Raw genomic sequence first — 14807 nt, forward strand, 5'->3', positions numbered from 1 at the left:
GACTGAGATTATCTTAAGTAGAGTTTGTTTTGGGAATATCATGCCACTTGGGTTGAGGGTACAAACTTCAAGATTGGTTTTATATTAGTTTCTATAGCTACTCCAGTGTTATCACTAACTGAAAATTTTTATTTTAATGCCCTAGCACGAAGATTCTTGAACTACACAGGAAACAAAAATTCAAACTCTAGGCTCACTTAAGGGCCAACTGTGGCTGCAAATTCTCAATGGAGACTATTTCTGTTTTGTCTCTATCCTTAAGCCCAGGCTAAAGCATATATACTTCTACACTTCTCTGTAAATTCTCTACACTGGCTAGCTCAATTTTCTGTTTGTTTGCTTATTTTCTAATTGGCCCTTTCATTAAGGGTGTAGTCCTTGGCCAGTTCTAGCTTTGCGTATATGTGTGTGCATTTGCGGGGATATCTAATTCATTCTGCTATGTCTATTCTCATGTCCTCTCATTGCTGTTAAAACCTCTGGTTTCAAAGAATGGAAAATCGCCCTCCAGTTTCCCCACCCTACACCCTGAGAATCCTCAGCATCACACCAACTGTGCATATCACTCTGCTGTTTGGTTTCTTCTTCATTTCTAGCACCTGGAACTTCTCCTCCTTTCTAGTGAATTCAACAACATATTTAAAATAATCTTATAATATTTTAAGTATTATTTTTAGAAGTTTTGTAGCAAGGGTGTTTTCAAATTATCTAGTCTGACATATTGCTTTTAACAGTATCGTTTTTAAATCCTTTCAACAATATGACAGTATTTTTTATAGATGTGGAAACTGAAGTTCAGAAAAGTGAAAGATTCACTATTCATCAAGGTCATAGTTGTAATTAAATTATTCATATAAATAACTGTTCATCTTTTTCTCTAGATTTTAAACTCCATAAAAAAATAGATAGATGTTTGTTTTCATTATTCTCAACAACTAGCAAAGTGCCTAACTCATATTAGGCAGTCAATAAATATTTGTTAAAAAATATTAATTTACTCATTAATGGCTAGTACATGGTAGGGCCAGGATTACAATCCAGGTTCGCTGAATCATGGTTCACAACCCTCAGTGACTGAAGTAAATAGTGATATGAGCCAATAAGAAACCTGAGGAGAGAATCCAGCCTAAAGAAGAAAACCTTTACAGCCACGGTTACTCAAGTCATTTGTTTGCACTCAATTACCCAGTATTTACTGAATGTCTATTAGAGGCACTGTGCTAAGTCCTGGGGGCATAATAGTAAGCAATTTAAACACAGCCTCTGACCTCATAGAGGTAGTAGACACCAAACAAATAATCACACATATACATCTATTTTAAAATGTTTGAATTTTTCATTGACAAATAACTAGTTTATGTATTTACAGGATACGATGTGATTTTGGTATTATACACTGTGGAATGAATATATCAAGGTATTTAACATATCTATCACCTCGCATGCTTTTTTTTTTTTTTTTTTTTTTGCAGTGAGAAGATTTAAAATCTACTCCTTCAGCAATTTTGAGATACACATTACAATTAATTATGGTCACTTTGTTACGCAGTAAATCCTGAAAACTTACTCCTCTGATCTAAATGAAACTTTGTACCCCTTGGTCAATTTCTTTCCATTCCCTTCAAGAACCCCTCACCTGCCACTGGTAACTACCATTCTACTCACTACTTCTCTAAGTGTAACTTTATTACATTTCACATCAAAGTGAATCATGCAGTACTTGTCTTTCGGTGCCTAGCTTCTTTCACTTAGCATTAAGTCTTCCAGGTTGATCCATGTTGTCACAAATAAGATTTCCTTTGAATAGTATTCCACTGTGTATACACATATTTACTTTATCCAGTCATCCACTGATGGACGCTTAGGTTGATTCCATATCTTGGCTACTATGAATAGTCCTGCAAAGAACATGTAAGTGTAGATATCTCTTTGACATACTGACTTCAGTTCTGGATACGTACCCAGAGGTAGGACTGCTGAACCATATGGTAAATATGCTTTTATTTTTTTGAGAAACCTCCCATACTATCCTCCGTAACAGCTCTTCTAATTTACATTCCCACTAACAGTATACAAGGGTTCCCAAGTGCCACATCTTTGCCAACACCTGTTATCATTTGACCTTTTTTTTTTTTTTGATACAAGGTCTTGCTCTGTCTCCCAGGCTGGAGTACAGCAGTGTCTGTGATCACAGCTCACTGCAGCCTCAACCTCCTGGGCTTAAGCAGTCCTCCCACCTTAACCTCCTGAGTAGCTGGCACTACAGGCACGTGTCACCACACCTGGCTAATTTATTTTATTTTATTTTTGTAAAGACAAGGTCTCACTATGTTGGCCAGGCTGGTCTTGAATTCCCGGGCTTAAGTGATCCTCCCACCTCAGCCTCCCAAAGTGCTAAGACTACAGGCATGAGCCAACATGTCTCATTCTACTTTTTGAAAACAGCCATCCTAACAGGTGTGAGGGGATATCTCACTGTGGTTTTAATTTGCATTTTATTAATTAGTGATGTTGGACACTTTTTGATAAACCTATTGGCCATTTGTATCTTACACAAATGTAAAACATTTGTGATATCTGCCTGTCTGAGCAAAGCATAGGGGTGGATGCTGAGGCTAGACGGGGTGGCTGCCCTGCAGGGGCTCAAACCAGATAGACTTTCCTACTGAGTTTCTGCAGCAACCAGCTGGGCTTTGTAAATGGGCTATGCCACTGGCTGGTATCTCTGATCAGGTGCTCCTGCTGGCAGGAACACAGTCATCGCCAAGATCCGTGTGCTGGTTGCTGTGAGCACTGCCCCACTCCTTTGTTCCTACTTGACTCCTGGTAGTCCAGACCTTACCCCCAGGGTTCCCTGTGAGACAGGAATGGGCCTCCTAGGAAGCATCAAAGAATGCTGGGGAAACTGGATAGCTGTCTCTTTTTCCACTGTATTAACTGTGTGCCCAGGGGAATCTTCTGTGTGGTGCTGTGCCTACTTAGGGGAGGTAGGATTCAATCAAATTGAGGCCATTGCTCCCCTTCTAATGCACTTTTTGCTCTGTGGTTCATCTGGGTGTCTCAACTTCATTCCCAAGTTTTGGGATTTTCACAAAGATGTTCTTGTATGTGACTAGTTGCCAAATGGACTTTCTGTGGTGAAGGCTGGGACCTTCTATTCACCATCTTGCTGATGTTCCTCTCTCCACAAATTTAAACTGCAACTATGACTTGTAGTATGCAGAATGGACTGTGACAATGACAATGATTGAAATGGCACAGCCCAAGAGGACATTTTCCAACCTTAACATTTTACGGAAAAGGGCTCGAAAGCACAAGAGTTAAGTGACATGTAAGAGTCGTAAGGATAGTGGGGCAGCTACAACCACTCTACCCTTCCAGCGCCTTTCCAAATACATGAAAACCTCAGGTTAAAAGTCTGAGCTCCGAAATCAGATGAACATGAGCTTGAATCACCATTTCATCTTTTACTCAACCTCTTTGCAGGGATTCTCAATCTGTAGAATGAGAATAATAACTACTTGGAGTTGTGAAGATAAAATGAGCTACTAATGTATGTAAATTTTATCACTGTCTGGGTAAATACTCAACAAATCGTGAATATTATTTCTGCATTTTGAATCTTTTCATTAGATAGGAGCTGGAAAACTAAGATCCTTCCCTGGTTGTTCAGTCACCAGCAGAGACTCCTTGAGAAGGCCAAATTACTTCTTTCCTCATCTACTTAATGACCACTTTTATCAATATACTCATGCCCAAGACTATCTTATAAAACTCCAGACCCACACTTTCAGTTGCCTATCCAACATCTATGGCTGGATGTCTGAAAAGCATCTCAATCTTAATGTTTGTGTTCCTGATACCACCCCTTCCTCTCAAAGCTCCTGCCCCAGTACTCTCTTAAGGATTTCCCAACTTCAGTTAATGGCAACTTCATTTTTGCAGCTGTAGGAGAAAAAAAAACATTGAAGGTACTCTTAACTCCTCTCTCTCGCCCTCAGTAAATCCTGTTTGTTCTATCTCTAAAATATATTCAGAATAGGAGCTCTTGCCACCATCCTGGTCTGTGATGGTTAATTTTAATGTGTCAACTTGGCTGGGCCATGGTGCCCAGATATTTGGTCAAATAGTATTCTGAATGCTTCTATGAAGGTATTTTTTGGATGAAATTAATGTCTAAATCAATGGACTTTGAAAAAAGCAGATTATATTACCCTTCATAATGTGGGTGGGCTAAATCCAATTAGTTGAAGTTTTTACTAAGACAAAGACTAATCTCCTCCTGAAAAAGAAGGAATTCTGCCAGGAGACTGCCTTTGGACTTGAATGGCAACTCTTTCTTGATTCTCCAGCTTGTCCTACTCCCTTAGATTTTAAACGCAACAAGCCTCTACAATTATGTGAGCCAATTCTTTACAATAAACCTCTCAATCTCTCTCTCTCTCTCTCCACACACACACCCCGCCCTCAAACTTGGCTGGTCATGTTTCTCTGGAGAACCCTAATACACAGTCTAAATCATTAACTCTCACACTGATCACTGTGGTAATCTTTTAGTTTTCTGTTCCTGAATTCTTGTCTTGCTGTAACTTACACCGAGCATGTTTTTTACAGTTTGTTTAGTGTAAGTTTGAATTATAGTTACAATAGTTAATAATTACTGGATTTTTATCTTGCTATGATTTATTAATTTATTGATGAAACACTGATTATCAATTATGAACCAAACATAAGAGCTATAAAAATAATTAGAACATGGATCTTGCCTGGAATCTGGGGAGTGTCTATATATATACACTATATATATAGGATCTATATAAGCAGATATAAATTTTAAAAATTATAATATAGTGTGATAAATACAGTGACAAAGAATGAATAAAGTTCAAAGAAAGTATAACATCTACTTACATTAAAAAGTTGTTTTTTAGCATATGTTCTAATCTGTCCTTATAAAAAGAAGACAAAAAATAAATTTTAAAAATACAATTTTATTCATTATGTATAATTAACACATTAAACAGTAGATGTATTGGGCTTTATCCACAAAACTAATTACCTTTTGGCCAGGAGCTATGAATTTGTGACAGAGTTCAACATCTTCAGGACAATTGGAGAGAACCATCATTGTTGTAGCCTTGAAGAGTTCCTCTATAACCTAAGAGAAATGAAACAGAATCACCTGACACGTAAGCAATTTTACATGAAAAACTCGTTCAGAGATCAATAAGGACTGCACTCCAGGTTTTAGCAACTATAAATCCACTAAGTCTTTTAATCCTTGAATGTACCAGGAAAAATTGGTTCAGTTTTCCAGGCATCTCAATTTCCTTGGTGTGTGGCAGGGAGGAAGAAAAAAGGAAATGTTTTAATCTTATGTTGACAGTTTCAATACTGGTAAAGAAATGAGATGTAAAATGAACAGCTATAACTGATCAATGTCTCTCCAAATTTCAATAAACTCACTTGTAGAATCAGGGTAATAACAGCACCTAACTTACAGGATGTTTGAGAGAATTAAATGAGATAAACCACGTGTCACACTTAGCTTAGTACTGGTTCAGAGAAGCACACAACAAACATCAGTTCTTGTTAACAGTAAGAACATTTTGAAAAGTGGTTTATTCACTCATTGATAAATGAAAGTCAATTTTAAAATTACAGAAATGATGATATATCTAAATATAAATATATACATTTTTTGCTTTGCTAATGGCCAAAATAAAAATAACATGAAGCAGCATACAGCAAAAATCAGTATATAAGAACTTATTCTCAAGACCAGCCTGGGCAACATGGCAAAACTCTGTCTCTACAGAAAGAAAGAAGAAAAATTAGCTGGGCATAGTGGTGTGCGCACCTGTAGTCCCAGCTCCTCAGGAGGCTGAGTTGGGAGGATCACTTGAGCCGGCGAGGTTGAGGCTGCAGTGAGCCATGATCATGCCACTGCAACTCCAGGACAGGTGACATCTCAAAAAACAACAAAAAAAAAATATTCTTCCATGGGTGCCCATAGGAGACTCATAATAGAAACTTGTTCTTAGAAGGAAAAAAGTGACTGGAATGGAAAATATTTCTAAAATGTTTTTATTCACAACCAACATTCTTGGTTTTAAATCAATGAGACAGTATTAGGTCTTCTAAATGGTGTATTCACAAAGGTGCACATATGTATAAAGTACAGGCTGCCTTAAAGGCAGGTATCTTCTCTTCCTCTGTTGCATACTAGTAGATCCTCTTGAGGGTGGAAGCATAGTGAAGGCATAATTGTCAATGGAAGTACATTAATATAGTCAGATATAGGAAAACACTTAAATACCAGTGACAACCAGATCTATTTTATGATGTTTCAGTCATTGTTAGTGTCATTTATTTATTTATTTATGAGACAAGGTCTTGCTCTGTCACCCAGGTTGGAGGGCAGTGGTATAATCATAGCTCACTGCTGCCTTGATCTCTCAGGCTCAAGAGATTCTCCTGCCTCAGTCAACTATGTAACTGGGACCACAGGCATGCACCATCACACCCAGCTGATTTTTTGTTTTTTATTACAGATGAGGTCTCGCTGTATTGCCCAGACTGGTCTCGAACTCTTAAGCTCAAGTGATCCTCCCTTCTCAGCCTCCCACAGTACAAATCAAAAATTTATGCAGCCAACAAACATATGGAAAAAAGCTCATCATCACTGGTCATTAGAGAAATGTAAATAAAAACCACAATGAGATACCACCTTATGCCACTTAAAACGGCAATTATTAAGAAGTCAGGAAACAACAGATGCTAGCAAGGCTGTGGAGAAACAGGAATGCTTTTACATTGTTGGTGGGAGTGTCAATTAGTTCAACCATTGCGAAGACAGTGTGGCGATTTCTCAAGAATGTAGAATCAGAAAAGCATTTGACCCAGCAATCCCATTACTGGGTATGTACCCAAAGGATTTGAAATCATTCTACTTTATAAAGACACATGAACACATGTTTATTGCAGTACTATTTGCAACAGCAAAGGCTTGGAACCAACCCAAATGCCCATCAATGATAGACTGGATACTGTGATAGATTGGATACTGTATACACCACGGAATACTATGCAGCCATGAAAAAGAATGAGTTCGTGTCCTTTGCAGGGACATGGATGAGCTGGAAGCCATTATTCTAGGCAAACTAACGAACAGAAAACCAAACACCACGTGTTCTCACTCACAAGTGGGAGCTGAACAATAAGAACACATGGACACAGGGAGGGGAACATCACACACTGGGGTCTGTCAGGGGATGGTGGGCAAGGGGAGGGAGAGCATTAGCACAAATACCTAATGCATGTGGGGCTTAAAACCTAGATGATGGGTTGATAGGTGCAGCAAACCACCATGGCACATGTATACCTAGGTAACAAACCTGCACATTCTGCACATGTATCCCAGAACTTAAAAGTAAAACAAAAACAAAAACAAAAACAAAACAACACAAAACACAACACAACACAACTCTGGTCAGAATACAAAGAGCAACTCAGAAAAATAAACAGTGATAGGTGGACTGGGAACTAGTCAACTTGATTAATAACCTGAAATGGAGATGAATTTTAGTTCCATTTTTACCTCCTTTGTCTCCTGGTTTTGATTTGGGGGTAAAACATTGATCTGTTTAGTAGGCATAGGAAGCAAAACTTCTGGAAGAAAGCTCCTACTACTAGTCTGGTAAAGTCCCTGTAGGATAGGGTGTTTACAGGAAAATCCTTGGTTGTTTTGTCCCCCACTCTTTTCTCTCTTCTGTTCCTGGCCAAAAGGTAGCCCCAGCTGTGGAGTGGCACTGTCAGGGTGAGTGGCACAAGCACCTAAAACTCCAAGACAAGACCTGCTTCTCCAACAGAGGAACTGGGAAAGGGAGACTGCTGTCTGAAGAGTGTGGATGTGGGTAATCTCTATTATTATTATTACTATTTTTTGAGATGGAGTCTTGCTCTTATCACCCAGGCTGGAGTGCAGTGGCACGATCTCGGCTCACTGCAATCTCCGCCTCCCAGGTTCAAGCGATTCTCATGCCTCAGCCTCCCGAGTACCTGGGATCACAGGCGCGTGCCACCATGCCCAGCTAATTTTTGTATTTTTAGTAGAGACAGGGTTTCACCATGCTGGCCAGATTGGTCTCGAACTCCTGACCTCAGGTGATCTGCCTGCCTCGGCCTCCCAAAGTGCTGGGATTACAGGCATGAGCCACTCTGCACCCAGCCCGTTATTAATACTTTTTTTGAATGTTTTCTCTTGCCAGTTTGACCCAATGGTGGCCACAGTCACCTGGAAATGAATAACATGGTGGCGACTAAGACCTGGGAGAAATCTGTCTTTCTGGCCAGAGAAACCAAAATGTGGGGCTTCAGGTAGCCAGACATTGTGAAGGAAATTCTGAAGAATAGGAGAAGGTGATCCTCTAATTGTGTATGAAGTAACACAAGGCTAGGGTTCACCTCCAAGCAATGTATATGTGAAACAGACCCAAAGAAGCCCAGTGAAAGCTTCTGACAATGAACTACAATATAAATCACTGTGCAATTTCCAGACTAACTATGAGTAGCACATGCATCAGAAAGACTCAAATAGCATAGCAGAGGCTTTGAAAACTTAACTGACGTGGAAACCAACGCCAATAAAAAGTAAGATAAAACTTACAGTCTGAATCTAATCAGTTTAATAACTGGTAAAAACAACAACAAAAATAATTCCATTTCCAAAGGATTTTAACAGAACCCAGAGTGTCAGAACATGACATTAAAAACATCCAGGATATAATTAAAAATTACCGGACATACAAAGAACCAGGAAAATCTTATGAATTCTCATGAGAAAAAATAATCAATAGATACATATACACAGAAGACTCAGATATTGAAATTATCTGACAATTTAAAACAGGTATTATAACCATCTTCCACAGGTAAACGAAACATTCTTAAACAGAAAAATAGAACTTCTCAGTGGAGAAAAAGAAACTAAAAATAAATAAAAATTTTAGAATTGGAAAATATGTGAAAGAAAAATTTCACAGGATGGGCTCATTATCACAATGAAGATAAAAGAGGAAAGAATTAGTAAGTTTGAAGACAGTTCAGCTGAAATGCCCCCCACTCTGAATTACAGAAAGAAAAAATACTAGCCAGGCATGGTGGCTCATGCCTGTAATCCCAGCACTTTGGGAGTCTGAGGTGGGTGGATCACTTGAGGTCCGGAGTTCAAGACCAGCCCAGCCAACATGGTGAAACCCCGTCTCTACTAAAAGTACAAAAATTAGTCGGGTGTGGTGGCGGGTGCCTGTAATCCCAGCTACTCAGGAGGCTGAGGCAGGAGAAATGCTTGGACCCGGGAGGTGGAGGTTGCAGTGAGCTAAAATCGTGCCACTGCACTCCAGCCTGGGCAACAGAGTGAGACTCTGTCAAGAAAGACAGAAAGAAAGAAAGGCAGGCAAGAAGGCAGGAAGGCAAGGAAGGCAAGCAAGCAAGCAAGCAAGCAAGCAAGCAAGCAAGACAGACTCATTAATAATAAGCAGAGCATCACAGCACTATGGGACGATATCAAAAGGTTTTATATTCTTGTTATTGGAGTACCAGAAGCAGAAAAGACAACAAAAAAGGCACAGAAAAAAAATGTGAAAAAATAATGGCTGAAAACTCCCCCAAGTTGGCTAAAGACATATTCAAGGAGCTCGCTAAACCACAAACAGGATAAACTCAAAGAAAATTATACCTACACACATCATAATCCATGAGCTGAAAACCAAAGACAAAGAAAAAAATCTTTAAAGAAACGAGAGAAAAATGACCCTTTACACTGGAACAATAATTCAAGACTGGATTTATTCTCAAACACTACAGAGGTCAAAAGATAGACTATATTTAAAGTGCTGAAAGAAAATAACTGTCAAGCCAAAATTCTATATCCTGTGGAAGCATCTTTCAGAAATGACAATAAAATTTAAAAATTATCAAATGAAGAAAAACTAAGAGAAGTGATTGCCAGCAGAAATGCTTTTAAATGTTCAAGGAAATTCTTTAGGCTGAAGGAAAGTGACCAGAGAAGGAAATCTGAAACTTGAGTAATGAAAGAACAATAGAAACAGTAATTTACTATTACTACCAAATGTAGGTAAATACAACAGATTTTTTTTCTCTTCTAAAATTCTTTAAAATACATATGGTGATTGAGAGCAAAAATTCAAACATCAGCAGAGGTTTTCAACGTATGTGAATTGTGATTGGCAGAATAATATTTATCCCTCTGCCAAAGCTGTCCATGCTCCGATTCCAGAACCCATGAGTATGTTAGCCTACCTGGTAAAAGAAACTGTGTATGTGTAATTAAGAATCTTTAAATGATGAGATTATTCTAGATTATATGGTGGGACTAATGTAATCACAAGGATCCTTTACGTGAAAGAGGCAGGCATGAGGGTGACAGTTAGAAAGATTTGAAGATGATACCTTGCTGGTTTTTAAGGTCTGTGAGCCAAAGAATGCAGGTAGTCTCTAGAAAATGCAAGAGGCAAGGGACCTAATTCTCTCCTGAAGCCTCCAAGGGGAATGCAACTCTGCTGACACCTTTTAGCAGCGTTGGATTTTAGACCAGTAAAATCCACTTTGGACTTCTCACCTCCAGAACAATACAATAATAAATTCGAGTTGTTTTAACCCACCAGGTTTGTGGTGACGTGTTACAGCAGCAATAGGAAATTAACACAAACTATAAGACAAAGGGGTGAAGGCAAAGGGAAATATATAGTAGTAAGACTGTTGGTTTACTTGAAGTGGTAAAATATTAAATAGAATATGGAACAGAATAGAGGATTCAGAAATAGATCCATATATGTAAGACCAACTGATTTTTGACAAAGACCCAAAAGCAATTCAATAGACGAAGTTTGGCTAACAGCCTTTTCAACAAATGGTGCTGGAGCAAGAAGTTATCCAGAGGTGGAAAGGAAAGGGGAAAGACAAGAGAGGAAAGGAAAGGAAGGGACAAGAACTTCTATGTCTCACGTTACACAAAAATTAACTCAAAATGGATCATAGACTTACATGAAAAACATAAAGCTAAAGCTATAAAACATCATAAAATCCTTGAGATCTAGGGCTAGGTAAAGAGTTCTTAGACTTGACACAAAAATCAAGTCTTAGCACAATTCATTAAAGAAAAAATGATAAACTAGATGTCATCAAAATTAAGAGAATGAAAAGCCAAGCTACTGACTAGGAGAACACAGTCAGAAACCACACATCCAACAAGGAATAGTAGCTAGAATATATAAAGAACTCTCCAAACTCGACAGTGAAAAAAACAAGCAAGCCATATGGAAAATGGGCAATAAAAATACATTTCACAGAAGATGACACATAGATGGCCAGTAAATACACGAGCAGATGCTCAACATCAATAAGCATTAGGGAAATGCAAATTTAAACCACAATGAGATACTAATACACAGTTCTTAGAATGGCTTAAAACCACCACACATGCCTGACAGTACTTGGTACTGATGAAGAACTAGAACAAGTAAAACTTCCACACATTGCTGTAGGAATGCAAGATGAAACAGTCACTTTGGAATACAGATTTCCTTCCTATAAAATGAAAGAACCTTTATAATTTATATAAGGAACATAAGTAATCATGGACTTTGGTATCCATAATGGCGGGGAGTGGGGAGGGTCCAGAAACCAATCCCTTCTGGATACCAAGAGATAACTCCACTTAGGAGTTAATTTAACCAAGGACATAAAAGATCTGTATAATGAAAACTATAAAACATCACATCAAACACTGACCTAGTAATCCCACTCCTAGGAATTTACCCAAGAGAAATCAGTCTGGGTGGCTGTGGCTCACACATGTAATTCCAACACTTTAGGAGGATGAGAGGCAGGAGGATCCCTTGGGCCCAGGAGTTTGAGACCAGCCTGGGCAACATAGTGAGATCCTGTCTCTACAAAAAATTTAAAAAATAGCACCTGTAGTCCTAGCTTCTTGAGAGGCTGAGGTGGGAGGATCACTTGAGCTCCAGGAGTTCATGGCTGAAGTGAGCTACGATTGCACCATTGCACTCCAGCCTAGGTGACAGAGTGAGACCCTGCCTCAAAAAACAAAAGAACAGAGAGAAATGAAATTTTACATTCATACAAAACCTGCACATAAATATTTACGGCAACTTTGTTTGTTACTTTCAAAAACAGAATAAACTAAATGTCCTTCAACTGGTGAACGGATAAATCAAAACTGCTTCAGATAGCTATTATGCAAGTCTCAGGGAATAATGTCACTGAAGCTACAGCCTTGCCCAGGCCCAGGCCATCTAAAGCCACTGAACAAGTAACTGTTTTCTCTGGGATAATGGATCTCTCTGGGGTAGTCCAACCCTTTTTAATTAGTTCCCGACTTATTTTGGAATATATCTGAGATAACACCAGCTAAGGTAGTACAAGATAATGCCCTAAATAAAATGTGTGATCTTCTGGTTCACAGTATTCCTGGACATTAATCACCAAAGCTTAAGAAACTAGCCTAAAAATCCATCAGTCAAGACATCTACAGATAAAAACAAAGTGAAGAAATGGAAGAAAAAGAGAAAATGAGGTGAGGCATGCTGACTCATGCCTGTAATCCCAGAACTTTGGGAGACTGAGGCAGACGGATGGCTTGAGCACAGGAGTTTAAGACCAACCTGGGCAACCTGGTGAAACCCCATTTCTACCAAAAAATTAGTTGGGCATGGTGGTGTGTGCCTATAGAACTAGTTACTCGGGAGGTTGAGGTGGGAGGATGGCTTGAGCCCAGAAGCGGAGGCTGCAGTGAGCTAAGAGTGCACCACTGTGCTCCACCCTGGGAGACAAGGGTAAGACCCTGTCTCAAAAAAAGAAAGAAGAAAGAAAAAAAAGAAAAGAAAGGAAAGAAAGAAAGGAAAAGAAAATGAAATAAAGAAATGACTAATTATAAACAGGAAAGAAAGAAAGGAAAAGAAAATGAAATAAAGAAATGACTAATTATAAACATTAAGTTTAGACTGAAATGCTCCACTTGAAATATTTAGAGCAGAATAAAATAATTTCATGGCATTGTTGACTGAATGCAAAGGTGAAAATCTGTAACTGAATTCTGCTCACACTTACTAAAAAGGTATGTAGCTTAACCTATTTATTCCTCAATGTTTTTACTAATATAACTGAGAAAAATAAACAGTATCTTGCAACCCTGTCATATGGTAAAATATAACTGTAGAACAAAAATTAATAAAGAATTAGGGGGTGAAAGCTACTTAATGAATGCACACTGAAAGCTACTTAAGGAATGCACACTGACTCCTTCTGAAGCTCAGATCCTGAATTCCTACAGTCCAGAATATGGTTGTTCAACAGTGGCACTACTGATATTTTGGGCCAGCTAATTACTGGGGAGAAGGTGGCTGTGCACTTCAGATTGCTGAATAGCACTCCTGCCTTTACCAACTACATGCTAGTAATGACCACTCTCTCCCTTCCCTGCCCATTCCCTAATAGGGATAACCAAAAATGTCTCATGGGGACTGATCCAAAATGCTCAGTGGGAAGTGTGAAGAGGGTATGGAAGTGAAATGCTACACTGTGTGGTCAGAATGCCCCTTCAGGGCCAGGTGCCCTATACAGGAATCCAGGAATATTATTAACTGCTGATGGTTTATAGTTGAGTGCTTCATCAGGAACTGTCAAGACCCAAAGGTGCTGCCTTACTCAAGGTTATGCCCCTTCCAGTGGCTAATCACGTCCAATGACTGGTTGATATGGGAAGGCACAAAGTGCTACCCCCTTGCCTTCCAATGGGACAACTGGAAAGGACCATTCCAGTTCCAAGAAGAGGCTAAGGCCTCTGTTTGTAAGTGTATCACAGTTCACTCTTCCTACTGTTCAATGTGACTTTTTTCCTTTCCTTACGAATGCTGTTCTCAAGAGCACTCCCCAGTAACGCCCCTGCCTACACATCTCTGCCCTAGAGTTTTGTTTACTAGGAAATCCAACTCAAGACAGGGTAATAAAATAATTAGTCTGTTCTATTTGTGATATATATGGTATTTATGTTTTAAGTGGAAATAGGTCATTTACTGGGTAAGAGTAGAAAGACATATAAATGAATAGAAACGAGAGCTGATGAAAATCACTAAAATAAACACCCCATAATTACAAATCCAAACAAGATAGTAACCACAATGCTTCTGAATAGACAATTCATAATTTAACAGTTAACAATTCCTGGGTATTTATTAAGTGCCATAAATTACGCTAAGTACTTCATATATATGTATATAATAGATATATACTATATATATAATCTGTCCAATCTTAAGTAGCCTATAAAATAGGAATTTTTATTCCTATGTATTGGAATTTTGATGAGGACACTGAGGCCTAGAGAGATTAAGTCCTTTGTCTAAGTTGGTCACATAGCACTTGAGTGGTTAAGCATCAAATCTTGGTCCATCCAATTCCACTGGTGTACAGTGTCTGGATTATGTCTACAGCCTCCTAACAAGGCCTCTCTACTCTCATCTACTTCTAAATCATTGTTCATATTGCTGCTAAAAAGATGTGTCTAAAATACAGCTCTGACCTTCATTTTCCAACTTAGAACTCTTGCTCCTTAAATTTTGGGTAAAGTTCAAACTCCTTACCATGGCATTGAAACACCAGGTCTTTCATGATCTGCTGCCTGATCATGACCTTCTCTCCAGCCTTAACTGAGCTGACAGCTCCTGTGGATGCTTTCTAATATAGCTACATAGGGGTTTACGTAA

At 38.8% G+C, this 14807-nt stretch overlaps 1 protein-coding gene across 2 annotated transcripts in view; it reads right to left on the reverse strand.

Annotated features, from left to right (window-relative positions):
- Positions 1–14807, reverse strand: part of NARS2 (asparaginyl-tRNA synthetase 2, mitochondrial) — a 138198-nt gene that overhangs the window by 34790 nt on the left and 88601 nt on the right. For both annotated transcript variants that reach the window (XM_038005423.2, XM_038005422.2), the window contains exons 8-9: positions 5060–5158; positions 4912–4949 (exon numbers count right to left, since the gene is read on the reverse strand). In XM_038005423.2, coding sequence (XP_037861351.1) covers positions 4912–4949; positions 5060–5158 — 137 coding nt within the window. The remainder of the gene's footprint in view (positions 1–4911; positions 4950–5059; positions 5159–14807) is intronic.

The sequence above is a fragment of the Chlorocebus sabaeus genome, chromosome 1 (genome assembly GCF_047675955.1).
Source record: "Chlorocebus sabaeus isolate Y175 chromosome 1, mChlSab1.0.hap1, whole genome shotgun sequence".
Lineage (NCBI taxonomy): Eukaryota > Metazoa > Chordata > Mammalia > Primates > Cercopithecidae > Chlorocebus > Chlorocebus sabaeus.